Below are 27,994 nucleotides of genomic sequence, written 5' to 3'. Positions count from 1 at the left end.
TCGTGCAATGAGCTCTCATGATAAGTGCTCTCTTAATTCCATTTTTATCCCTTCCATCGAGTTAGGCCGGGGTTACAGTCAAGCGGAGAGCGAGCTCTGCACAGCAGGGCCAGCTTGGTGCTGGCACAGAAAGGACCAGGAGGCTCAACTCATCTGAACTTGTGAAGGAATGACAAGTCGCTTCTTCCTTTCTTGTTGGAAACCTGTGGGCCACACACTGCTCCAGTATAAATAAACTCTGTGCCTTAGGCTCAGGAAGGTTTTACGTAAACGGGGCAGAAATTAGACCCTTTATCGTTTGTTCTTTTCTTCATCTTTTGTTTCCATCACACCCATCAACACTGCACAAAGCATCTTCAGTTGCAAGCGAGAGTGTTAGGAGCGTCCCACAATCAAGACATTGCTCATATACTCTCGATTTAATACTGTAACAAGCATGGCACTGTTTTCACTACCATGTACCGACTCTCGTCATGCTTGCTGCAAAGCTTTCAAAGTACTGCTTTTTTATTAATTTATTATTTTATTAAGTAGTTACCCAATCTCATTGACACACACACACTCCCACACACAGAGAATATACTAAAGGTGGAGAACACTGCCACATAAAATTTTAGTATGCTGTTACTGAAGAGCAAAAAGCATTGTATATCATTGTAAATACAATGTCAATAATGAAACAGAAAAGCGTGTATTTATATTCCTGATAATATTTATATTCCTGATATTACGACACTTGTGAGTTTCAATACGTGTGTCTACCCGTGCACATAAGAACGACCATATTTTTCCCATCTGGAGGCCTGACCATGTAAACTGATCTCAAGAGCATATCCTTGTGTTCACGCAGGGACACAGGAAAGTCAAATCAGCAAGATCTAATGGGCTTGTAGCACAGCAGACCTGCAACAGCACTTCAACCAGATCGCACTCAGGTCGTGACACAGATATTAGGAACCAGTTCTCCAATTTATCATATGACTTCCCATAAAAAAGCCTGAACATGTTTTTTATAAGCTGTTGTTGTATTATATTCTTAAGCTTGTCCATCTAATTTTCTGGTTATACCCTGCTTAAAACTGTTTTCCAGACAGGTTATACAATTCCCACTCTCAATTTCAAACTCTTCATAGGAAACATGCCTCTACAATTAGTACGTAGCTCAAAAATGCTTATCCAGGTGTCATAAAAACTTAAACCATTAAGTACTTTATTATAGTAATCTTAGTTCTAATAAAAACAGCAGATTATAACTTTGTGCTTCAAAACATGGCAGCAGACAAGAAAGGTCTGCTGTTACCGTAAGCCAGGAAAAGTGCTCCCCTCACCTCAAGAAGATCAAAGGAGAGCTGGCGTGCCCACACCTGACTCACACCACAGCTCTGGCACTGCGGTGGGGGCAGCTCCTTTTATTTTTAGAGTAGTTATTTTCCATAATGGAAATCTGTGTTGTGAACTCCTGGGTTTCAATGTGTTTCAGTGAACTGTGTTCTAATTTTTTTCCTGCCAATGGGAAAGTTGTCTTTCAATGACAGGGAGAAATAAAAGCCCTCCATATCTCTCTATCTAATCACACAATACACGTCGACTGTATATGCTTTTATAGTAGAAACTGAATTTTTACAGACTTGCACATATTAAACCCCATTCCTGCTTTTTGTTCATTTCCTCACAAAACAACTGGGAATCCAAATTCTTGCAAAGACACCTCAGCATTCCTGCAGTCACAACAAACACCCTCCTCCTCCTTCTTCCCCCACCAATAATGGCAACATATGAAGCAGCAGGTTCATTATCCATTGCCTGTATCACGCAATCGCAAAGAGGAAAATTATTAACAGCACTTTATGCTAAAACGGGTATTGTGACAAATCACTTTGCTAGGTCAATACAAAGTAATTCTTATTCATCCTGTATTACCAAACCTCCAAAAGCCCAAGCACAAGTGTGCTCTACAACCATTTACACAGGGATGATGGTGTAAGTGGAAGAGGAGAAAGTCTGTGCTGCTGCATGAAGGAAAAGCTACAACCAGAGACTCCAAGTGACAGAGGGTGACCCGGGAAGGCACCGGCAGCAGGGCTGGGCACACCGGCATCCGCTCCTCCACTCCACCACCTCTGGAGGAAGAAAAGTCCTGAGGGAGTCGAGCCCAGGGTCAGAGCTGGAACAGTTCAACTGGGGTCCGGAAGGAGAAGAAAGTCCTTTCTCCACTCCAACACACACTCCTCTGCCCTGGGCACTGCCCGTTTCATCCATCCCTCGGCCCTGCGCCACGTCCAGCAGTGACCCCGCTCTGCTCATGCTTAACTCCTCTGCTCCTCTGTTGGCACAGCATCTCATGCAATCAGGACTAATTGACATCGATTTCTAGACAGCATCAGACTAAGTTAGATTAATCATTATCTAGTTCCATAAAGTGTTGTTCGCCCTGAGATACACTAAAAATACAAGTTTTTCACCTGACTACAGAAAATTGTAACCAGCGCACGTAGCATAATACATTGCAGCCCATATAAAAAAATTCCTATGAGTGCTAATTGTCATGCGTGTGCAACATTTTTGTTTTCCAAACCAATTTACACATTTTCCTTCTGTTTAGGCAATGCCATTTTTTCATATCGACAAAAGGAAGGAGGCATCATTACGGGAAAATTCTGTCAATCTGGTATTCCACTGCTCTTAACAGACAGCTAGCGCTTGGCTGATTGACTTTCAAAACATTAAAAAAAGAGAGGAAGAAGCGTTTCCAAATATTGATAGTGGAGCCAGAATTCACAGCAAATCAGCAACACTCTGGAAAACAGAATTTATCACCAAGATTCCAGTTTACCTTAAGTTTATAGTTATTCTCTAATAAACAACAGATCATAGCAGACAAAGAACAGGTATATAAAAAAAAAAATCTTCCCTGCTTCTTCCTCTGTAATTCAAAGGCCAGGGAAACCCAGAGTTTGCTTTCAAAGAAAGAACAAAGACAGCACCAGAACCAAAACCCCTTATCATTCCTGACTGTGTAGGGTCTTGTGGAGACTGCACTGTCTGATGGAGACATCTGTGTTATGTGACCTGACGTGAGAGAAAAAGCCTAGACCAAAGGTTATCTCTATGAGCTGTCTTTCTTCATAAAAGGATTAGCATTGCTAGGTGTAACACTGCATGGAGATGAGAGGGGAAGGAGATGCAACTGGTTAAGTTTAAAATATAAAATCAAATGCAGCACCTAAACTGACAGTCACTCTCCGTTTTGATTTCTTTATTTGAAAGCAAAATATACTCCATGGTTTTGCAAAACAGAAAAGACAATACGTGCTAGTTTGAAAAGCAGAGGCCAAGCCAGCTGGGTTAATCCTTACTGTTGCATCTAGGATATGCTTTAAATGCGCCCTCCAAAGCAGAAGTCAGAATAAAAATGTTTTGAATCAGAACGTCCTGAAGTCCTTTTTGAGCTAATTATACAGCACCACAGCCATTTTGCAGACACAGCAATGAAAATCAGAAAAAAATAATTAGTATATTGAATTTTCAAAAGCGCGTTCTACCTGGAGCAACTACTCCGTTGTCTGCGCTTTTCCATAGAGCCGAGCGCCGATAGCTTCAGCTGGACTGGCCTCTTGGTGCCAAGAGAGATGGGAGAAAGAGAGTCACCTGAATGAGATGTTGGGAGGGTGACGGAGTAAAGATTTCCACAGGAGGTCACGGGGAACTAATAACGATTTAAGGAAGAGCAATCCTGGGAGAAATCTGCAGCTGGTGTGAGCTGCCACAACTCCTCCTGGCAGCCCTCCGACTGCTTCTATCAGTTGGGGATCTACTTCCCCGATCTCTACAGATATCCAGGCTCCCTGGCTTAATATCAAATTCCTCTCCCCAAAGTATGCTAGCCAGTATGTAATTACATATTATCACAGTAGTATTATCAGCTGGCATCTTTCTCTCTTTCGGTTTGTTTCTTTATGACTTTGATAAGAAATTCAAATAGTCACCGAAACATGGTGAGCAAGATAGATTATATATGTAAATATTAGGGCTCCCAGCACAAACCCAAGGGAGCTTTATTGTCCTCAAAATACTCTGTTCTCTTCAGCTAACAGCAGATGGTGGGAAAGCACTGGTTTGCTCTTAGCATAATTGCAAAATACCATCAAAAAATAAAGAATTTTAATTTTTTTTTAGCTCTCATAATTGATTTAATAGTTTAAAACAAGAAAACAGCTATCAACTTGCAATAAAAAGCTGGGAAGACTTCTCATTTCACTCCATCTCTTGCAAGTTCCTCTGAATCTTTTGCATTTTGGCCCTTGAAGACAAAAGCTCCTCGCACAAATAGACATCCTCTTCAGTGAAATCCCTGCACTATCAAAACTGATCAGAGTTTTGACAGTGATTTCATTAACGTCAGGATTTGACCCAGACACCTGTTCCAGCTATAGTATGCAAGAAGGAAGATCATCCCATTAACAAGACAAACATCGGAGTCTTCCCCATACTAAGGTCAATAACCCATGTTTTGAAAGCACATCTTTAAAAGAATAAAGTTCAAGATTTTCCCTTCATATTAGGATTTGTTCTCAGATCTGACCACACACAGGCCTCCAGACTCTTAGCAACAAAGTTTGCTATCACCGCTACTACTGCAATCTCTCTCCAAAACCTTAATACACTTCCACCATCCATTTTTGCTTTGAGACATTGCAAATGATAATTAACCAGTATGTTCCAACATGGGCTTGCTACAGACTAAGGAAAAGCTTTTAAGTATAATTATGTTACCTAGTGAGCTCCATTAACAGCACAAATAGCTTTGAGGCGCTTATGCCACAGCTGCAACTATGGAATATTTCATTAGAATAAGTGCAAAAGGGAAAAGTTGCATTTGCTTCAGCAAAATCCCAGTACAGCTGCAAGTACGCTCAATATTTGTCAAGTATAGAGAGAGTTATTATGGGACTTCAAAGTCCATAAAATATGCTGCTTACAAGCAGCACCTGAAAAGTATTTGCTTCTCCTTTGGACTTGGGAGCTGCCATCACAGGTTCCTGTTAATGAGGTCCTATTTTAAGGAACCTAACTAAATGCACAAAAGCAATGAAACATATTTATCCGCTGAGTGAGAGGGGCTCAACTTGTACTGAAAGTAACTGCAGTACTGAATCTACCACCTGGGCTGACTTGCATGGCCTTTCCCCCTAAACCCGCACCTAGAGGAGACACCATCATGGCCACCACCATGCCCCCACAAGGCTTCCAGCAAGGCCAATGGGAGGAAGACAACGCCTTCCCCCTCCCTCCTCCCTACTGCAGTAACTCCTCACTATGAGCATGACAGAATCAGACATTTCATCATTTTTACAAAGAACAACTTTTTCACCATAAGGACAGCAAAGCGGTGGAACAGGCCACACAGAGAAGTTGTGCGGTTTCTGTCCCTGGAGGTTTTCGAGACCTGACTGGATAAAGCCCCAAGCAACCTCACCCGGCCTCACAGCTCTCCCTGCTTCAGCTCAAGGTCAGGCTAGATGCCACCTGAGGTCCTTTGTAACCTGCATCATCCTATGATCATTGCTTAGGAATGTAATTTTCTCTCTCTCATTCGATCAACAAACTTTTGATGATCACCTTCTTCCTCTCATACTAGTTTTCCCCTCCGAAGATCCTGGCTCTTCTCTCCTACTATTGCATTCCTTTGGTAGCTTTCAAGCTGTTGCAGGGACAACCTACCAGCATATCACTGTACCAGCCTCTTGGTTCATAGAGCTGCTCCCACTGAATCCCTCCAGTGTCTACCTCTGCCCTCCCTAAACATTTTGCATCATGAATTACTGTAAATCCCAGGAATTTAAGACCCATACTCTCACTTAATTGACAATATGAAAGACATAAGCCAGCTCTGCAGGCAACTATCATGGCCTCATGGACCATGAGGAACCATCTACAGACTTCCATTTGAAAACCACTGTCTAGTTTACTGTTTGCCTTTTGCAACAAAGGTTTGAAAAGCACAAAGCTCTATGTACCGAAGAGACATCAGTGAAAAAGGCACTGGAGCTACCTCATCCTTAACTTAATACAAGGACAGAGCACTAAGTAAGTGTTCATAGTAAGACATATTTTGCAGCCACAAAGACTAGAAACTCTAAAAGCCTTAAGTCTGAAGAAAGTGGACAGCTTGCAGTGAGAAGAGCTTCTGTCTTCCCTCAGATACGTTATCGTTTGAGACCCACAAGGGTATCTTTTCATGTTTGTAATTGTGTTGCAACACAAAACACTGATGTAAGGAGAGGTAAAAGTGCCAGGTGATGTTTGTAACCGATACAAACCAGTAGCTTCACAGTTACAAGATGATTCCTTCCTGTAACTCTAAGAGAAGTTGCTTTAGCTTAGTTTTATTAGAAGACAAATAATAATTAAAGAGCTCTGTTTTCCCAGGAAGGAAACTAGCTTGTACAGCCAGAAGAACTCTGTTCAAATTATTAGTTGTGTGAGAATCAGATCTTTTTCTGCACTGAGCTCCAGCACGCTAGGCTGTTCGTCTGGCCTCCTCCAACACTCCTTCCCAGGCATCCAATAGCACTTTGCTCTTACTAAATGCAGTACTGAGACCTGCCAGAAAAAGAGAGAAAGAGGCTGTTCATAAAGTACCAACTGTGTGCTCCCTACAAACTGGCAGAACTGACTCTGCTTGCATTCTTAGATTAAAATCGTTAACAGTGAAAGAGTGTACACAGCCGGGTGCTATTAAAGTGAATGTCATGTCAATGGAGAATTTCTATGAAGAAAAGGAATGAGGCGGGGCTTTTTAATCTTACTTTGAATATTAACAATAAAGCCCATGATGCTAATTAAATCCTCTGTTCTATTCTATAACATTTGTGAATTAGATCCTACGGGTTTATCGTTTGTTACATGCCGCAGTAGTTTTCCAAAAGGTATTTCTCATAATATTCTTTAATGTCTGTCGGTCAAATGTTAACAACAAAAATTAATATGTATCAAGCCTATTCATTTGCTTTTAAAGTGAATAAACAGGCACTCCACTGTTGATTACCACATTCCTGTGTCACTGGAAAACTGCCAGCTCCGGTATGTATATAACATTAGTATTTGTTTTTTTGCTGAGTGGCAGTCCTCTGCGGTAATTACCGTCTTGCACCTAAAGTAAATATTATTCTCTCGTTGCAAGTAGAAATAAAGAGTTGACTCTTCCTGTATTTTTACTGTTTTGCCATCCAGCCCGTCCTGTCGGTACGCTGCGTGCCCACTAAACGTAATTCCTTGAGCCCTTGTTACTGGGGCCATCGCTTTTGTTTGCGACCAGTGAATTACGAGGATTAGTCCCTCCTCAGAAGATCATCAGCCCAGAAACTCCACGGGCCCTCACCGAGCAACTCGTTTGCCGCCGCCCCCCCCCCCCCGAAAAAAAAACCCAATCGGGAATAAGAGCTCCCACACCGGCACCCGGGACACCCCCCACAGGGTCCCACGGGCCGCCCGCGCCCCGCGGCAGCGACCCCACGCCGAGAACACGTGCGTGGAATGCAAAAGCGGCGACAAAACCGGCCTTTCGCCCAAAATTTAACCGAACCCGGCGGCATACCGGCGCAACAGGAAACAAAGCGCCCACGGACCGGCCCACAGCCGCGCCGCCGGGCGTGTAAACAGGCGCGGGGGCCGGTCGGCTCCAGTAAACAGCCGCAGCCCGGATCTCCAGACACCTCTCCCGCCGTGACAGCCGACGGGAGACCACGGAGAGCTCGCCGCGGAGCCGTGGCTGGAGCCCTCAGCGATACAACGCGTGGATGAAGTTTTCCTGGGACGCCCCGTCCCGCACACCCCTCTCCACCTCGGCCACGCTCCACAGCAGGTGCCGGCCGGTGGGGATCCACCGTCCCGTCCCGGGCTCCGCCGCCCGCCCCGTCCCGTGGCCAGCTCCCCCCCGATCCCGGCGCCGCCCCGGCCCCACTCACCAGGATGCCCATCACGTCGGCCCACAGCTGGGCGAACGCCTCCGACGTGCCGCTCTCCGCCGGGGTAGCGGCGGCGGGGCCGCCCGCCTGCTCCCCCTCCATGCCCCGGCCCGGCCGCCGGATCAGCTCCGGCTCCCCGCCACCGCCGGCCCGCCCCGCCCCGCCATGCCTCCCCCCGCCCCGCTCCCGGCCCGGCCCGCCCCGGGACACCGCGGCCCGGCCCCGCCGCCCCTCAAACTTTCGTCCCAGCCACAGGCCGGCCGGCGCTGCCACTCCGGCGCGGCGGGGGCGCCCACCCGGCGGCAAAGCCCCTCCTCTGCCCCCCCCACCCCGCCGCCGGACGTCCCGGCACCCCCCGCCCGCGGGCTCGCCCGGCGCACGTGGCCGCCCCAGCGCCGCCTCGGCGGGGTCCCGGCCCCGGCTCCCGGGGAGGGGGCGGCCACTGGGGCCGGGCGGCTGCCGGGGGAGGGCTCGTTGCTGACCGGGCTCCCCCCCCAGCCGGTACCGGCGCCTCACCTGACCATCGGGAGCTGCGGCGGCAGAAGTCAACGGCGTTCCCTTGACGCCGCGGGAAGGCTGGCTGGGAAGCGGCCGGCAAGGGAAGAGGCGCCCGGTTAATACCCATTTTTAGTTTAAGTAGCGGGACCGCGCCGTTCTGCCCCTGAGGAGAGGAGGGCTCTGCCACCGATCGCCTCGTAGAAGGCAAAGCTCTCCTTGGGGAGGGACTGGGGAAACGCTGCCTCCATCAATACCTCCTGCTTCCTATTACTGCCCCCTTTCCCCCCAATTATAACGAAATTAAGTAATCAGTAATTACAGACAGCAGTAGGGATGCGCTTACATCCTTCTTAGGAAACAGCTGAGTGCACACAGGACAGCACTTGTTGGGGAAGGCACGTTAAATGGCAGTGGGCAAACCCCACAGCCCTTGGATGGCCAGGGCGGCAGAGGCCTGCAGGAGCTGGGCGGGAGGGTGACCCCAGGGCTGCCCACCACCCCACACCTCGCTCCCAGCCTCTGCTGGGACCAGCAACAAGGAAATCCTCCACTCTTAGTGCTCATCCCTATTGCTTTGAAATGGTTAGATGCATCTTGCAAAGCTACCGTTTCAAGCTGTTGTTTATTGGAAGCACCTGTCTGCGCAGGGGGGGTTAAAAAAGTGATGTATTTCATGGACATGCAGCTGTCGTGCATTGGCCAAGCCCTTCAAGAGCTCACATCTTCAAGCAAATAGTAGCTTCTCCAGCATCCCACCAGCCCCGCTGGCTGCCAGGCTGGATGTTACGTGCCCTGCACCACCCAAACACAACCCAGAGCCTAGCCTGCTACATGTGCACCCCACCTGCCCCCAGGCTCCCTGTTCAGCCCCGGTGTCTCCCAGCACCAGGCTCCCCCCAGCCCTGTGGCTGGCCCCACAGCTGACACAGCTCGCACCCACTGCACGGCACCAGCAGCCGAGCAACAAATGACACCGTTTGCCAGCAGGGCTAAAAATAGTTTCTGGAGAAGGCATAAAGTAGAAGTGGGGTGACTACGTGCTCCTCATCTCCTCTCCATGTTCCCAGCAATGCTCTTTTTCTGTCCTCAAAGCTAAGACTGATTATTTTACTTTGTAGGCTGGCACCAGAGAGAAAAGCTGGTCAAAACGCTTCCTTTCTCAGCAACTGGTACACAAAGAAAGGGATGTGACTTTTCTAAGCGCTGTGTTACTGCAGCTTTTGCTGGAGTGGCAAATAGCACACACAGAACAGAGAAAAGGAGGTGGTGGGGGGGCACAGGTAGAAAAACTAAAAGAAAACTATGCTGAGAGAAAGTGGTAAAGAAACCACTGATCATGTGGAAATACGCACACTTTTATTGACCCTTCTTTAGGGTGCACATCATGCACCTATGTAATTCATCATATTATTGACTAGTAATGAGGTATAATGAAAGGCCTAAATGGGGTATAAAATCTCTACTAATTGACCTTTAAATGTATGCGACTATAAGCTATGAAGTATGAGGATAAAGGCGTGCCAGTGAAGTCTCTCAGTGCTCTGAGAGGGCTTGCATAACTCAAAACTGGTTTAATTAGTCAGGGGTAATTTACTTAGTGACCCTCTGAAATCCATGTTGAACCTCTTACAATAGTAATGTCAACCTGCTTTCAAAATATCTGAACAAGGCACACTGTTGATCTCAGGATTTAAATATTCTGGGCTCCTCTTGTGCACGCTGTCCTCTGTACTTTTATTTTTTTTTAACAGTTTGGAGGCATGTTTAAAAAAAAACCCAAAACCAAAACCCAACAACTGCAGCACAAAGTCTAAAAAACCCTCATTGTTCTGACTCAGGCAGCAATAGATTAAGATCAAGTAGGTGCAAGGGGCAGCGCTCCCACTTGCCTTGCCCCTCCCTGCCCATGGAGGTCATTGCTTCCGCGCAGTGATGACTACACTACTTACAAGAAGCAGGTCCTGACTATTTGCACTTTTCAGCGGTGCAGTGCAGGTAACAGAAACTAGATTATAAATTGTGGTGGTCCAAGAGATACTTCCTGAGCCATTATGTCACCGCCTTCTGTGCAGGCAGTAGTTTTCATCAGAGGAACGTGACGCATGGCTGAGGCAGTCTTCCCCTCAGCCGGTTGACTTTAATTTATCTGAGCCACAGAGCAGCCTTTGATTTTTAAAAAAAGGAGATAAGGAAAAAAAGATCTTGCAAAATCACTTGACTCCAGGAACAGTTGCTCTAAGCAGCAAATCAACACGAGAGAATAGCAACAAATCCATGGCAGTTTACAATAGCTACCATCTTGTATGGTCTTGCAATTATAATATCTATTCATCTTCAGCCGGTCACAAGATGCCCTTTTTCCAAGACATTCAATGACTATGACATGCTAAAATATTCCCAGCTCTCCTTCCCTCAGATAGACCCCCTCTCCTTCTAGATATCACAGGGTTCCTCTATTTTAATGATGCCAATGTCCTGCAGTAATAAGTCCCAGGGGCATTTTACAGAAAACACCTGCAACAAGAGTATGTGAGTTTTAGAACAAGCAGAAACTCAGGCCTTACAAGGGTTTTGAAGCCCAACTATAACCGCAGTATTTGGTTTGTGTTACAACTGCTACTACAGAATTACAAATTCATTGAAATTTAGCATGTTAGAATACAGATTTTCTTTGCATTTTTATCTGTAGTTGTCTAGAAAATAACTCAAGTATCCACAAAAGACCACGTTCTAGAAGCATGTTGTACTGGACCTCTGTACACTACTGGTAAGAAATAAATCCTGTCAATTTTCTGAGATTTTTGGGACATCTCACAGGACCTCTGACCAGGCGCTTAACATTTGGAAGTCTTGGAAAAGGGCTGTTGTGGGCAGCACTAGGCAGTGGGGCAGCGATACTGATACCGTTCCCCAGTGTGTCGCACCCGCAGTACGTGGGATCATGGTTGCCCTCACATTCACTCTGGGTGGACAGTCCTTCCACAGAGCAGCTACAAAGCTCCCCACGGTTGTTCTCCTGCAAATCTCTCCACAGGAGAGGGAAACGATCAACATGTATGTGGTGAATCTAGTTTCGTCCAGTTACAGCAGATGCAGCGTGCATGTGAGTGCATCCTCCTATCGCGCCATCAGCTACATGTGGGCGTGCAGTTAATAAGTTTCCTACATCTACACACCAGGCAGGATTAACCAACTTGGGGAGTACTCTTCTGTATTCAAGAGAGACGGATTTTCTTCTAGAGGGATACTCAGAGCAGGATCCTAGCTCCAGGTTAAGGTGGCCATAGAGAAGCTCATCTTTCTCCTTTCTTTACTGAGGGTTTAGGGAGATCGCCTTCACCAGGCCAAACTCTTTCTCTGTGAAAAGCACAAACCTCAAATGCAAACCTCTGAGTCATTAAGACAAAAGATTACAATCTTTCTGTCCCAAATAATTGTGTATCATCTCACCACAGTGGCACACAAAAGTGACACAATGGTTTCAACAAAGCATTTGATAGTGAAAAATTGAAATATTAATCAAAATGAACCGGAAAAGCCAATGCGCACCATCAGAACCAGACTACCACAACTGCTGGCAACCACGTAAAAGGCATTTAATCCAAGAAGTCTATACCACAAACAACCCCAAGCACTTTGATATAAATTTTAAACTACATGCAAGAGGCCGGGAGAGATGAGGTTGCCTTGGAAAGTGGATCGTGCCCCACAGTGTAATGGACACCAAACTTCACGGGTTCCTGGCAGATGACCTGAGGGAAATGGCTTCCTGCTCAGAGGCCTGGCAATTAACTCTGCATGCGTGAACAAAACACATGAGGTTTCTCAACATCACGAACACCACCCTGCCCAGTAGATCAAGTTTAAATCAGAACATCAAAGCTTCAGAGAAACACATAAGCAAGCCATTGTATGCACAGAGGGTGCAAGGGAAGGGAGAAATAAAAATTCCAGCTAGCTCCTACAGGTGACCTGCAAAAGCACTAAAACTCTTAACACAAGCAAATTACAATGCAACATGTTATTAGCAGCGATTGTATCTCCTTTCTGCTCTCTCCCTCTCTTCCCTTGGTGGAGGTCATCAAATTGAAAGGTGCAGAGTTTCACATCACAGCCTTTGTTTGGAACTGCAGCCCTCACTGGTTGCAGGCTCCATCCCATTACCTTATCACAATCCATCTTGGAACAATTTTATCTCATTGTCCTCACTACATTTTTTTGAAAGTCGTCTAAAACATCGTTTCTTCGAATGCTCACCTATTACTTAATTTTTAAAGTATTTTCCTTAAGAATTATTTAAGTATGATTATTATTTCTGGTAGTGGGTTCCCTCGGAGTGGGGTACTTTGCATCACCTGTATCAGCCAAAGAAGCTGGCAGCTGCTCTCTGTCAGGAAGCAGACATGCTAGCAGCCACCCCAGAAAGCCTCTCATGTGGGGCAGGATGGGGACCCACACACCCAACCCATTAGCCATTCTGCCAAAAAGGCTGTCCTCCTGTCTCAGACCCTCTTAGTACATACAGGCATAAACTATACAAGAGCACTAGATCCATGATGTGCATTTGCACATCAGACTGAAATGACCAAGTTTCAGCATCCTCTGCCAGTTAGTTAGATAACTACAGAAAATATTCCTGATTTTAAAAGCAGTGTAAACAATACTTATCCAGTGGCTTTAAAATAGACAGTATTTAGACCAAATACTCTCTGCTGTACATTCAGAAATCATTATTTATTCTTTTAGAGGCTTAGCTGTCAGCTCCCAGTCTTATTGCCAGCCTTGTGGCTAGAGTACCACACCACAGCAGGAGCAGTACACTAATATGCCCAACACGAACCAGATGGAGTTAAGTCTGTTAAATTCTATCAGTAGAAAGCAGTTAGGAACAATGAATTGCTTTATTCTGATAAAAAGTCTGAAGTCTACACATTACACCCTATCCATCACTCCCCTATATATCAGTAGCCTACTAGATTAAAAAATAAGGAGGGAGAGACACATGCCCAGGAAAATCATTCCAGTAGTGTTAACGCTTCAGGCTAGCACCACGCTCGGTAGACACACAAACACTGTTAAGCTCGGCAGGCTTCAGTTAAAACACAGTGGCTGTGACTTCGCATGACAGATCGTATAAGGAGAAGAAATATAAACGAAGCAAGGATCACAGCCCTTCTGGAAGGATACCTTTTGAGTCATAAGGAGAAAGGAACAGTTTGCATCCTCCCTTCCTGCCCGCAGATGCGCTCCACAAAGGCCTCTCGTATCCTGCCCAGTTTCCCTCCCCGCCATGGAGCACAGCACTACCTTTCTTAACTGTGAGGCAGCAGCGCCGGCTCAGCCAGCCGAGGGGCTCCGGGAGCCGGAGTGTGATCAGCAAGGAGCACACTTTCCCAGGGACACCACAGCCGTGATCCTGCTTAGGTGCGCAGCACGCCACTCCAAAACCACCTGCAGATCATGGACTCCATCTGCCTCCTGCAATGTCAGGCACTCTCTGGACAATTTCCAAAATTTTCTAAGACTCTTGCTTCTCCATGTTACTTATTTCTGCCTTCTCCACCCAAACTCAGCATCCCCTCTTCTCTAGCTGCATGGCAAAGCCAGCTTTGATACTTTGTTGTTTCCTGTCAACATTTAAATAGTTAGCAATCATTTTCCAGTACCTGAAGGGGCCCTACAAGAAAGATGGGGAGGGACTCTTCATCAGGGAGTGGAGCAAGAGGACGAGGGGTAACGAGGTTTTAAACTGAAAGAGGGGAGATTTAGATTAGATATTAGGAAGAAATTCTTTACTGTGAGGGTGGCGAGGCATGGGAACAGCTTGCCCAGGGAGGTTGTGGCTGCCCCATCCCTGGAAGTGTTCAAGGCCAGGCTGGATGGGGCTTTGAGTAGCCTGGTCTAGTGGGAGGTGTCCCTGCCCATGGCAGGGGGGTTGGAACTAGATGATCTTTAATCTTCTATGATTTTCTATTAGTTTTCTGCAGCGCTTTTTACAAAATGTTTTATAAACCTTGATTAATTTTTCAGACAGGAGTTCAGTGTCCTTTGAGACGTCTAGGGGAAGTCTCTACACTGTCATTCACAGGAGCTTGCTAAACTTCTTATATTCTTCTCATAAGCATCTGCTAAAAAGGAGGCATACAAACCTTTTTTTGTAAATCCACAGAGACAGAACTATTTAGCTCAATGTCCTCTGGCTGCTCTTATCCCAAATAATTTTAGAACTGGGAAAGTGGAAGAGGAGAAAAAGCAAGCCTCAGAACTGGGAATAGACTTTCAGCCTCTCCTTTTTCCAAACGCGGTGTCCTTTGATTCCTTTGTTGAAACTCTTTAGTGAATTACTAACGAAAAGGAGTCTGATGATCTCATCCCAAAACGCATCATAAAACCAGCCAAGAATAAGGTACAACTTAGTAGCGTGTGAGAGCTGAGTATTTCAGAGATGTTCAGCGCTGATGTAAATATCACACCAAGTTGGCTGCTGTGAGGTGGGAGGAGCACCTAGAGAGATGGCCAAGCTCACACAATGACTGTTTTATTACAGCTCACTTTGCGACCAGCTCAAGTTTTTGAAATAAGAATGGATACACCTCAGAGAAGATGTTTATTGCATCTCCCTTTGAAAGGGAAAATATCTTTCCTAAAAGCAATACTTTCCGGAAAAGGAAACCCAAGAGCTTACACAAATACCTTTGTAAAAGCAACCAATTATGAAATGAAAATGTAGATCTCAAAAAAAAAGTTATCTTCTTGTTATCAAGAGAGACAAAAATTTACACAGCTTCCCTTGGCAAAATATTACAGCAAAGTACACGTGACACAAACATGCCAATGGTAGAGACTTGCAAGAAAACAGAAGAGGAAGAGCTGCTTAGCTTTTTCTTACAGAACAGACCACTTCCACCCACAAGTCACCTCCCCTACACTCCACATAACACCTGCTCCCAATTTACCAATTAAATATTGTCCTAAAACATAACAGAATACAAATTATTTCCTCAACTGTTTCTTTAAAAGTTAACACACCACCGTTGTGAACAAGCAGCAAGCAGACACGACCAAAGCCCAATTTTCAGTCCTACAAGGAGTCAGTACTGAGCTCAGACTTGGCACTTTTTAAGCCTGTGTCCCAAGTCACATAGATATATTATTAGTGAAGGAGTAGGTGGGCCTACTTAATGCAGAAACCAACCAACCAAATGATGATCTCAGCTAGCCACAGGTGAAGATAATAGACCAGATGTGACCATTTGATGTTTGCTTACAGGTGAGCAAAGATCAGCCTAGGGTCAGTTCTCCCTACTGCAGCCACTTGGGAAGAACGTACTAGCTTCAAGCTCTTCTTTCAGATCAGTTTCTACTGGGATAACTCCTGCTCAATCGCCAGAGCTTTTCCTCTCGCCTCCATCCCTGGAAACGGCTCCCATCAGCGGGATCTGATGGATGCAGAGCACTCAGTCTTCTCTCACTTTTCAAACAGCTACCCTACCTTTCCTTTTAAATGCTTCCTGCCCATTCCCTCCAGTACCAGATCAGCCCAAAACACAGGTGTTCTCCCCATCTCGGAGTCGCACCCCTGGATTAACTGACCCGTGCACCACCCAACAAGCCCAGACGTGTACATTAAGAGATAATTTATGGAAAAACAAACAGCAGTTGACTAGCAAGCAGTAGGCAAGCTGTTGTGTTACACGTGGTGTTGCAATTTCTGCTGTAATGATAAGTGTTCAAAACTCACAGATGTCAGGCACCTGAAAATTACACTTGTGTTTAAATATAATGGAATTTTTAAAGTAAGACTTTTGGAGTGCTTCAGCTTCAATTGTCTGAGTCATCAGGGTGCGCTTAGGTCACATTTTCATACTTTTGTTGGGAAATAAAAGCTAGAATTTACATTTCCATTATTAAAAAAAACAGCAGCAAATTCAGATTTTTACATCACTTGGCTCCAGGTGGCAGGATGTTAAATAAATCATCAAGCCAGTGATGAAATCATGAGCATTCACAAGACTCTGTCAATGTAGTCAAGATGATAAGTATTCATTTCATCTGTGGCTGTAAACACAGGCATGAGCTTGATTCACAGAGCCTGTGCTCTTCTGGAGAAGCTTTACTCTTCACTACCTTGCACGCTGTGCAATCATTCAAGACTTTCTTTCTCAACTCAGAGTTTCAAATTGCCATGGAAAAATATATTAAAACCTGCTCTATGCTCACTAACAAGAGTTAACAAGGAAGTGGAGAATCATATCCGATCTGTACATTTCATTTTGCCTATATTGTTAATGACATGTTTCACTTCATAAAACTTCATTAAGTAACAGAGAAAGGAGAGAAACATCTCTCTGCAGCCAGGCACACCCGAAGCCTTGGAACGGTGCATTTTACATCCATAAATTCATTGAAGGGGCACAAGACACTTATTACTTCTGTAACACAGCGAGGAGGGGGAGTAATTCCAAAGAGCAGCTGCTTCCAGTTAGGGCAACTCAACTGGAAAGCAGAAGTGCCTGTCAAACTAATTAAAGCGAGGAGAAGCCCTCTATCTGAAACTCCAGCTTTCAAGCACTAGCCAACCCATTCCCAAAATGTAATTAAAAAAAAAAAAAAAGCAAGCAAGAAAGACAAGTGAAAACAGGCTTAAGCATTGCTGAAAACATACCTCCAAGCTATTCTCTCAATAAATATTTTGGGAAGTTTGTGAACAGAAGGATTATTGTGACTGCGGTGGTGTGAGTGGGAGGAATTTACCCTCCACAACTCAACCAACTGCATCGATGATGATACAACAGCCCTCGAGGGCAATGAGCTAACTGCATTGGCTCCACATTGATCAATTTTTACAAGGAAGTATACGTAGAGTAGGCTGGTATCTCTAGTTCTCAGAAAAATGAACCTTCATTTGCCAGGATTTAATAATTAGGCAATTCTGTTTGAAGATGGCCAAATACACTTCTTCAGTACAATGTGTATCCTATAGCAACATAAGCCTAACAAAAAGTAATTGAGATTTGGGTTTTTGAAAGTTACTAATACACTTGATCCCAGAAGTGCCTCACACGTTCCTTTTGACTTCTGTGGGAAGATGTGATTTATGAGAACAAATTCAAACAAACAACTGTTGCTTGGCTAGATGAAGGTTAAAGGAACTGGAAAGGATGCAGTGATTATCTGAAAGCACGAAGGGTGTGTAAACACCAAGGGGAAAGTCAGATTGCTAAAGAAAGCTCAAGAGGGTGTAACTCGGGGCAATGAGATAAATTGATGTGTTTTTAAGCCCTGAAATATTGGCTACTAAAACGATGACATTATTTGTATATACAAAAGAAGTTCTGGTCATTTCAGAAGTCATAGCTATTTGTCATTGAGACAAAATATGTGAAAGTGGACTAAAAGGAACGAAATAAATTTGCTGTATTGGTGAGGGGAATATAAGAAATAGCAGCAGTAACTCTGTATCTTGGGGGCAAGCCAGGTGACCTTCTGGAGTCACTTTATATTATCTGCCATCTCCACCATTTAGGAAGCAGCAGCAGGGGCAGGCGGTCAGCTCACAAGGCTCTGGGCTAGATACGATCAATGACTTAATTTCACATGCGTTGCATGGGTGTATTTAATGGATAATTCTAAGGGGTACGCTACCTGGGCAATTGCCTAAGAATTCCGGAAAGCCCATGTGGCCCTTCGGTTCCCCAGGATTACACGTGGCATTTAGGGAATACGTAAGCATGTGGTAAGATGCCAGCAAGGTATTGGGCCTCATTTAGACTATTTTCATTACTCACCAACTTTCAGGTTTTTCATAGAGAAATTTAAAACTCCCGGAGAGAAAAAAATCATTATTACACTTATTGTTTATTGTTATTTACTTACTATATTTGTATATGTAAACTGCATGAGCAGATACAGCCAAGAAAAGACTACATTTTGACTTGCCAAAAAGACAAATTCCGTACCTCTTAAAAGCATTCTCCAAATGTCGTGATACCTTTTTATTTCCTAGCATTTTCCAGGTAGCATTATACTAACAGACACGGACTACTTATGTTGAAAAGGAAATACAATTGTTTTGTTGGGTAGTTAAAGAAGTTTTCAATGTATCAAACATGATTTAAACTTACGCCTTCTATTGCCTATACTTGCCCAGTTATTGTTCACGTTTGTCTGCAACCAGAAGGGAATTCAAAGAACCTAGTTATTCACAGCACCTCCAAACATGCACAATATTATCCCGATCTCTAACAAGTTCAAATGAATCCAAAGATTTTGGCAAGGGAGAAACAGTTTTAAAATATTTTAGCACCTACTATTTCCCAAAGAAGTGTGCACATATATATAGGTAACAGAGGTTAAATAGCTGAACTGTTTTTATATGGATGTATGAGAAACAACTGTAACAGGCTCTGCATATGAGGGACGATTCCTGTCCGTGTCAAAGGGCTGAACAGTTTTAGAGGCTACTTAGTGTGCCTGGTGGTTTCAAATAGGCTTAACCTGTTCACGTTCATCCAAGAATGCCCAGGCTTGGCTTTGAGATGCAAAGATTTTGGCAGTGATAATGACTGCTGCCTCCATCTCTTGTTCTCACTCCTCCACCGTGGTAATTACAAATGAGGACTCCTGAAGAGGAGAGTTCAAGAAGGCGAAGGGAAGGCAAGCGCAGGGCTGGAAAGATACACAGACGAGTTATATAACGTTTCTTTTTCCACCTTATTATCCTGTAAGAGTTTAAAACAGCCAAATGGATTTGTCAAGAATTAATTGTGTCAAATCAATCTAATTTCCTTCCTTGGAGGATAATTGGGACTGGATAAGAAGTAGCAGCAGATGGAATACGTATTGAATTTAATAAGGTTTCTACCTTCTTCAACACAGTCAGCTGATACCATTATGAAGTGGTACACAACTGGTTGAAAAAAACACTTTCAGAGATTAGTTTTCAGTGGTTGGCGGCCAAAGTGAAAGAATATATTGAGTGGGGTTTTGCAGGGATCTGTTCTTCAATATTTTAATTAACAGCTTGGCTGGTAGACTAGAGAATATGCTCACTAATTTTATAGATGACAGAAAGCTCAGAGAGCTTGAAAATGACTACTGATCATGAATCAAACAAGTCATCTTGTGGCAGAGTCTCATAATAGGACATACCCGGTAGAGCCAGTAGGTTACACAATCACATGCAAGACATGTAGCAAGCTATATGCTGCTCTCCAAGCCCAAGCCCTCAGCTGGATTACTGGGTTGTGTTTTGACACAGCGTGCCCTAGACCTCAAGACAGACATGGACTAAGGGGAGAAAATGAAGAAGACAACTCCATGAATGAGATGTTTACGAGCAGAGACTGAAAGGATGAGGATGCCTTATTTAAGACAAAAGAAGATATCCAGAGAATAGGATAATAGTTTTCAAATACGTAAAAGCTTTGCTTCACTAAGAAAAATAAACTTCTCTATCTGCTGGGGATAGGGCAAGAACGAACAGGTTTAATTGCAGCAGGGGTGATGTTCAGTTAAACACTAGAAAAAGCTTTCTAACTGCAAGGTTTGTAAAAGTGGTGGAATCGATTGCCTGGAGCCAGTGTGGTGCCTTCATCACTGTCTAACCTGTTCTTGAGAGTCTCCCAACATCCCATTATTTTGGTACAACTGATTCTGTTCTGCGGCTTGGGGTTGGCTAAATAACCTCTTAAGATTCTTCCCGGTCTTTTTTTTTTTTTTTTTTTAATACTTTTTTGTGTTTTAATTCTTTAAAACCAGAGCGTGAAAGCTCTACGTACAGCAGCCAGCATTTATTCAAAAGGCTATCCGAAAGGCATTCATGCCAAAGGGCCAACATACAATGCCACAAGTTAGAAGTAGAACTTATGGGTATCAAGGATGCCACAAAACACATTGAAATGCCTTATATGCCACTGCCACAGAAACAACTATTGACACAACTATTGAACTGGAGAATTTTTACACAGGTTATTTGTAAATCCTGTGATTTTGACAGTGACCTGAAGATCTCACCCAGAGTTTACTACCACCTGGCCTGCTTTTAAGATTAGCATTTGCACGAGATGTTTGAGTGGCTGTGGCAGCATGTAACTGATATGGCTGAGGATGGCAGTTGCCAGAGGGACAGGCCGCTGCACAAGGAAGCCAAGAATCTCAAACTCAATACGCTTCATAAGAATAATCCTAAAAATTACAGCTGCTCAAGGGCAAGGGGTTTATTAGTTCATTTATACTCCAACTGAAATGCACTAAATATTTGTTTGGGTATTTCTGCCCCTCTTGGTCATATCCAATGACAATCATCATAAAATACAGTCAAACTACCTTTCCAAAAGTGAAATTATTGCCTGCTTTCTTCAAAGAAGCAGCTTCTGGGGAAGCGTATGTGTCTATTGGGATTTAAGTGCTGGAAGCACATTGCAAATGTGGTTTTCTTGTGTAAACCAGACCTGCCAAGGAATGTACAACCTTTAGCAGAAGTTACATTCAAAACAGTTATTCTGTGTTTTTCATCTGAGACACATGTATGTGCAAGAACTGGGCACGATGGTGGCATGCCAAGATTATCAGAAATGATTGGGACAGCTATGTTCTTCTCTGAGACCTTCACAGGCACCTTTTGGAAATCAGACCCTCGCTGTGTCTGGAATCCTAAAACTGGACATTTGCAAAATCCCTCCTTTGGGACCCTGAAAGTGGGAGGAGGCATGGAGAGACGTGTACTTTCACACATCCTCAGAGACAGCATTTCAAAGACATCTTCATGTATTCTACACATACTCAATTACGTATGTGATTATGTGATTGAACAGACAGACAACACTGCTATTTACATTAACATGTATGCACACAATAACTTCTGTGGCTGCAGATACACATAATACGATGTATGGTAGCCAAGTCGACAGCAAGTGACCAACCAGCCAAAATGGCAAATACAGCAGCAAGAAATCATTTCCCTGGGTTATGAACTCCCAAGAGGCTTCACAGGCCGGTTAGCAAGTTATCGCTTTCCCTCTTCACCCAGCAGTAAGAGAGTTAAGCAAGTTGCTGCTGAGGAAAAAATGCTCTCAAAGACTCCACAGCCCACACTTTCCGAGGCAGGATGCATGGAGAGAGTTAGTAAGGTTCTGTCAATTAGATACAATGCTAAAATGGCATCCCATCTGCTCTACAAATGTCAAAGAGCTTCATGGCACCTGTCTGGAAGGAAAAAAAAAAGAGCACGAGTCCACAGGTTTGGACACTCCTGTGAAACAAAGGACTTTTTGTACTAGTGCTTTCCGCTGCAGAAGTCCTTTGGAAAAGTTTGGAATATTTTTTGGAATATTTTTAGTGTTTTATATCAGAGGGTGAAATATACATACCCTTTCCACACTAAATGCCTTGCCACAAAAGTCAGAGTGAGGTTTGTTGTAACTTTGAAGGTGCAATAACTGTAGCTAAAGACTCCACTGGTAGGAAAACACTCCCTCCTCTCAAGTACAAATGTTGAAAGCGGAATACAAGTTGGCAATTTACACTTTAAGTATCTCATTTCCCTGCCAGAAGGGTCTAAATCCGTTCCCAGTAAATTCGAGCTTTGCACATTGCAAAAGGTACCATGCCAATCGTAAATCTCCCACTCACTTCCCCTGGCACAAGAGCCGTTTCTGGAAAGGAGCAGCAAGAAGTTTCCTTTCTCCTTTATAACCCAGGGGGGACCGGGGAGAGCCAGGCTGCTCTCCCTGCTGCACTGAACAGAAACAACGTCTCCCCTGAAATCCCAGCGCTCCCTTCCTGCAGCCTCTCTGCATTAGCCGCTTATCCTTGCTTTAAAATGTCTGAAAACTAATCCAATTTGCACAATATCCAGAAAATGAATGCTGACAAGGACATAACGCAATAACCACAGCTTCTGAAAAGAGCTTTTTTTCCTTGGTGTGACTATTTTCCGTGTTAAAAACCAAACTCAATCTAAAGTCATCAGTGCTTGGGCTTCATCATAGCTGACAATTACCTTTGGCAACTGTGAAAGGGAGCTCCCTCTTTTCTGAACAACTTGCTCTTACTGCCTGAACTGCCACGACGCCAGACATCCACAGTTCAAGATACTACAATTCTTATAGTAATAAGGAATGACAATTTTACCAAAGTTACAGTTACCGAAGTCAGAGGAACATACAAAGTAAAATGGGAGCTTTTGTCTACACATAAGGTCCTGGAAAATCTAGAAATAATGCAAGAATAAATTCAGGACCAGGAAATGACAGGTAGTGGGACAATGATGAAAATTTTCCTAACAAGTGTTTGCCCAAATAGATCTTTTATGCTGTTCAAGCTTCTGAACGTGTTTTTTTACTTCTTCAAATATTATTTAGCATTTAGCATGTATTTAGAGTTTACTACAGAAGCATCTGGACACCTCATCTAAAGAACAACATCTTTCTTATTGTACTAAACACTGCATATAGATTAAGGGTGTTTTCACTCCACATCTGAGTCAGAAATAGAGGGTGAAGATGCAGAAAGATGAAGTTATTTGCAATGGGAAACACAGCAAACGAGCAAGAGAGCCAAAAAGGAAATCAGGGTCTTCCTGAGTTGCAGTCCAGAGCAGTGCCGACTGGACCACGCCGTACTCCTTACGCTGTAAGTAACCACGCACCAGGCCAGGCTGCACATCACATGCTCCATGACTCTAGGAAAGCATGGCTATCTTAGGAAATTATCTGTTTTGCTGGACACCTATTATACAATGAAGCATAACGGAAATAGACCTGTTACAAACATTACAGCAACAACCACAGAAAATACACAGCTGTAAGCAGACGCTTACTCTTGTAACTGGGAAGGGGAAATGCTCTGTAATAAAGTCCCGAACGATGCGAAGACGTGGGAGTGTTTGCTGGAAAGTAATACTTCCGTACTACCAAGTGCATGCAAAACGCAGAGTTTCACAAGAAACTGAACTGAAATATCAAATATTTTTAAAGTAAAGTCTTTTTGAAAGGAAACTTGATATCTTAGACCTAAAAACATTACAGTCATCTGGAGAACTTTATCAGCACCGTGATCTTTCTGGAAGGCAGCACAGTGATAGGCAGTCACATTTCAACTGTATTTTCTATGTAAAATTTTATTCATGATAATTATAGAAGTAGTGGACACTGTATCATAGTGACCCATGGCCATCATTTGCTGACACAGTACTAAAGATGAAGAATCATGAATTATTCAACTACAACCACACTAATCTAGGTTTATAAGAATCATAGCGATAGAGTTTTATCTCTCTTCATTTCAGGCTCTCACATCTTTTTGGATTTCATCTTACCTCCCCATATTGAAAGCTGTATGCCAATATGGTGAAAGGGGAGAAAGAGAAATGAGACATTTAGAATAATCTAGCTCCGGAAGTCCTTTCCATATTGATATCAGTGGAGTAAACTAATCGCTTTTGAAACTTCTACTGCTCATCTTCACTGCTTAAATAGATAGCAGATGCCTTTCTCTTATTTACTAGCAGCAATACAGGTAAAAACCACTGTGAATTCACCGTTAATTCCTAATATATTGTTTCTGAAGCTGTGGTTTTCAGCTTGTGGTTCATGGACTTCTGAGGCCTTACTAAGTGTCTTAATGGAGTCCTTACAAAGTAATTAAGAAAATTTCTTAATTTTTAATAGCCTTAAATTCACCACACCAATTTGCATCCACGCCTAGACATCTTTAGGAATACAGAAAGGTTGCAAATCACTTTTGCTGAGTTTCAACCAGAGTCTGAAACTAACTAGATAAGTTACGGTACCAGAGCAATGGTTACACATGCAGAATATGCCATTAAATGATGGTAGGTACTAATGGAAGCCCCAGCTAATGTGTAGGAACTGTCGCAAGCAAAAGGTATGTGGGATAATTAGTTATTCTGGGGCAGTTTAGTAGTCAGTTCAACATGGCAAAGTCCTAGCAGTTAGGTGACTAAGTAGCATAGATGCCTTCAAATGCACGTGCACTGCTCTAAACTGCATGGTCACTGAAGGGAAGAGGAAGAAGCAATCGAGAACAAGGTGGCTGCAACATTTTCAAGGAAATGACAAACTCTCTTTTAAGACTTCTAAGCCCTTATGTGTACAGGATTTTTCTCCCAAGTTGTTTTTTTTTTTAAATAGTTAGAAGTTTGTTTCCCTTTGTTAGGGTTTTGAGCGTCTTCCCTTGCCTGTTGTTTGCCCTTCAATTTACCAGCAGCCCAGGCACCCCCTGCCTGAGTGGGAAGTGCTCCTGCTCCTCTCTATGTCTTTAGCCACCTTAGTAACCTCCCTCCATCCATAGTTCTGGCCTCTTATCAGGAGGGGCAAAAAGCTTCTCTTACTTCAAAAAACAGAGCAGGAAATGCACAGAAAAAACCCCATGGATTCTTAGGGAAAGCGGGACAAATTTAGACAATAATCGAGATAAGGGAGAAGGTGCAGGGACTCACTAAGCATCACCTTAGACACTACCAAACTAGTTCAAAAGACCAGGCAGAGGAGAAGGGCACGCGTGGACGTGCGTGCTTGCATGCGCACACACACGTTGGAGCTGGATGCAGAAGCTTTGCAGCGGATGCTGCCAAGAGTGCTTTGCCTTCTTTGATCACGGGATAATGGCTCCACGACAGATTCCCTGCTATTCTGCTGTTATCCATCTAGCGAAGAAAGACAGAAAACAACAAAGTGAACTAAATTCTCCCCTCTCAACCAAAACAATGCAGACAACGGTCAAAACCCAGGGAAGTGATGGAAAGGAGGAAAAAAAAGAGCACAAACTCTGAAGAGAGAAGAGGCGAAAAGAGATACTGGGGTTCACTGTAAGGTCACAAGAGGGAGAGGAACAAATAGCAGCTCAGTCTGCCGAATGTATTAAAAGCCTGTGTGCTAATAAAAGAGCTGTGAGGAATAAAATAGGAGGAACTGGAAGTCTTAATGCATAATAAAGTATGGGATTTAACTGGCGTAACAGAAACTTGCTGCAAATTCACACAACTGAAATATTAATACAGAAAAGGTACAGCTTGTTTGGGAATGATAGGCAAGGGAGAGGCCTGCAGTTTTATTTCAAAGGTAACCTACGCTCGTTCCAAACTCTGGAAAGACAGAGCAGAGAGCCCTGTTGAGAGTTTTGGGCCAAATAAGTACTGCTGAACACCTACTCTAGATGAGTAAATCAGGTATAAAGCAGGGTGAATAATAATTATTCCTGAACACACAAAGCAGGACCTGCTGGTAACCAGAAAGACATAACTACCCAAATGCTGCCGAGACACAAAACGCACAGGCCACTAAGCGTGTGTTTGGTATGTAGGTGAGAGAAAGTGGCTAGAGGTGGCCACTGCAGATGCAGCCTGGGCGTGAAACAGGGAGAGAAACAGAGCCCTACCCACCCACAGAGAGGTCACCTGAGTCGTCTGTATGGTCTGAAAGTAGGTTTCACAGGGGCCCCGCTGACATTTCAGTCTGACCTAAATTTACAGGAAAAAATGCTCGGGAGCAAAGAATCACATAAGCTATTTGTGAGCATGTAAAGATTTCAAGGTCACATGCCTTTGTGAGAAACAATGTAAATTATTGCGAAACAAAGCTAATTTTTGTTCAACAGTACAATGATATACCTTACAGATAAGAAGGAACCAGGCAAGATCTATCTTCACTTTCATACAGCTCCCAACGCTGCTTCACATGGCATATTCATGAGGAGAACGGTCTGCATGAAATGTCAGTGCACCATGGCAGGTAAACCATATCAAAGAATATTTATCAGTGGTTCCTCATCAAATTGGAAAGATGCATCAAGACATTTTGACACTATTCAATATTTTTACAGCATACTCGTTTAGGGGCTGTTCGCATTTTGAGAGTTGTGACCAAGACGTTCATTTTGAGGATCTTCAGGGCCTCTCCAGATCACGATGTTCAGCAGCAATCTGCAAGAAGTGCCTGAGCCTGCAGAGGCCAACAGAAAGCACTGAAAACCATGAGTGAGTAAGAGAGGACCATGTCGTAGGCCAGCCTCCGTTGGGGATGATGCAGCCTGATTTCTGAGTTTTCAGATTGCACAAAGTTAGAAGGAGCTGCAGGCATATCGGAGAGCATGATTAGATAAACAGATGGATACGTAAATTGGAGAAACAGGCTAAGACAAACAGAAGGCAGTGCGCAAAAAGGACATATTGTTGCAAAATACTTCTCTTGGGAAGAAATAAGTTAGGAGGATGAGCAGGAGCTGGGAGACAGCTGGCCCTGCGGCAGTTCTCACAAAAGGATTTGCAGGCTGAACATGAGTCAACTTCTTTCTTGCTGTCATAGGAAAGCAACCATTATATCAAGATTTACTAACAGACGGCTCATAAAATAAATCTTTTGCTCTCCTCAGCATTGCAAGACCTCCATCAGCTGGGCTATGAGACTCATTGTTGACACTGCACTTCAAAACCGATCTGAATCAATTAAGAAGAGTCCAGAGGAGAACACCTTAAATAACCTAGCGGCCTAGTTATTAGGTCTACAAAACGTGTCCTTCAAAAAAAAACACAACTGCCTGGGAGTTAGTGCTAGCTCAGTTGGAAGACCTTCAGCCTAAGAATTTATGACAGCTGGCATTTCCTTGCCACTCTATAAACACATGAAGTTATGTGGACACAATTTTTTTTTTTTTAATGGAAATGGAGATTAGGAGAAGAAAACAGGGATTTTACAGTGCATGAATATACAATTTCAGCATATTTCAAATACTAAAAAAACCCACCTGGTATAAAAAGATACCAAAAATGTATTGGACAGTATTGCTTAAAGAAGAATTCTCATTAATCGGGAAGCCTAACCTAAGCTTGAGCTGCTAAGATCAAGGATACTGCCTATTTACAACAGACTATAAGAGGAAGAAAATTGAAAGTATTAAAAATGATGTTCTTCATATTTTATGAAGAACAGAGAATAAAGCCCAGTACCTTTAATTTTTTATTATTTTCTCTTAAAATAGACAATCTGCACTTAAAATCCTCCCTCTGTAGTTATACTTTCATAAAGTGTTCAAGTGATATCTTTCAAATTCATTTAAAGCAAATGTATAGTGCCACTACATTGTATTTCCTTTTTATTTACTTCGTCTACTTTCAGAGAAACACACATTTAGCTTCAGTCCCTTTAGGGCAAAGCGGTTCCCACTGATACAGCAAGGGATGCAAATAGCCAAGTCTTCACCAACCAGAATGACTCAAGTCCTATTTTTGTCAACATCGTTTTCCCTAATGAGTCTTCTGAAAATGTACAGACTTTGAAAATATATTTTCAGTACTTCTCAATGGGGATGCATTCTGTATTTATCGCCACGGAAGGAACAGTGGAACTGAACAGTCCAGATTTTTATTTCTTTCATTTTAAATTCTCATGTATTAGTATAATATGACAAAATATGAGATGATTACACTAGGGGAAACCTGATTATTTAGCGGGAACAAGAGTCTCTACTGGAACTTTTAAAATAACTTGGTTCACTTCTACACGTAATTC

General features: G+C 43.5%; 1 protein-coding gene across 3 annotated transcripts in view; it reads right to left on the bottom strand.

Moving 5' to 3' along the window:
• SASH1 (SAM and SH3 domain containing 1) overlaps positions 1-27,994 on the bottom strand; it is a 570,737-nt gene that overhangs the window by 117,851 nt on the left and 424,892 nt on the right. The window contains exon 1 of one of the 3 annotated variants that reach the window (XM_054194901.1): positions 7,968-8,112. The exons of the other annotated variants lie outside the window; for them this stretch is intronic. Within the exon in view, the coding sequence (XP_054050876.1) occupies positions 7,968-8,069 (102 nt within the window). The 5' untranslated portion in view covers positions 8,070-8,112. Of the gene's footprint in view, positions 1-7,967; positions 8,113-27,994 lie in introns of those variants that run through there. 3 annotated transcript variants of the gene reach the window in all.

Source organism: Rissa tridactyla, chromosome 3 (assembly GCF_028500815.1).
Source record: "Rissa tridactyla isolate bRisTri1 chromosome 3, bRisTri1.patW.cur.20221130, whole genome shotgun sequence".
Taxonomy (NCBI): Eukaryota; Metazoa; Chordata; class Aves; order Charadriiformes; family Laridae; genus Rissa; species Rissa tridactyla.
This window is presented reverse-complemented; position numbering and strand designations above follow the sequence as displayed.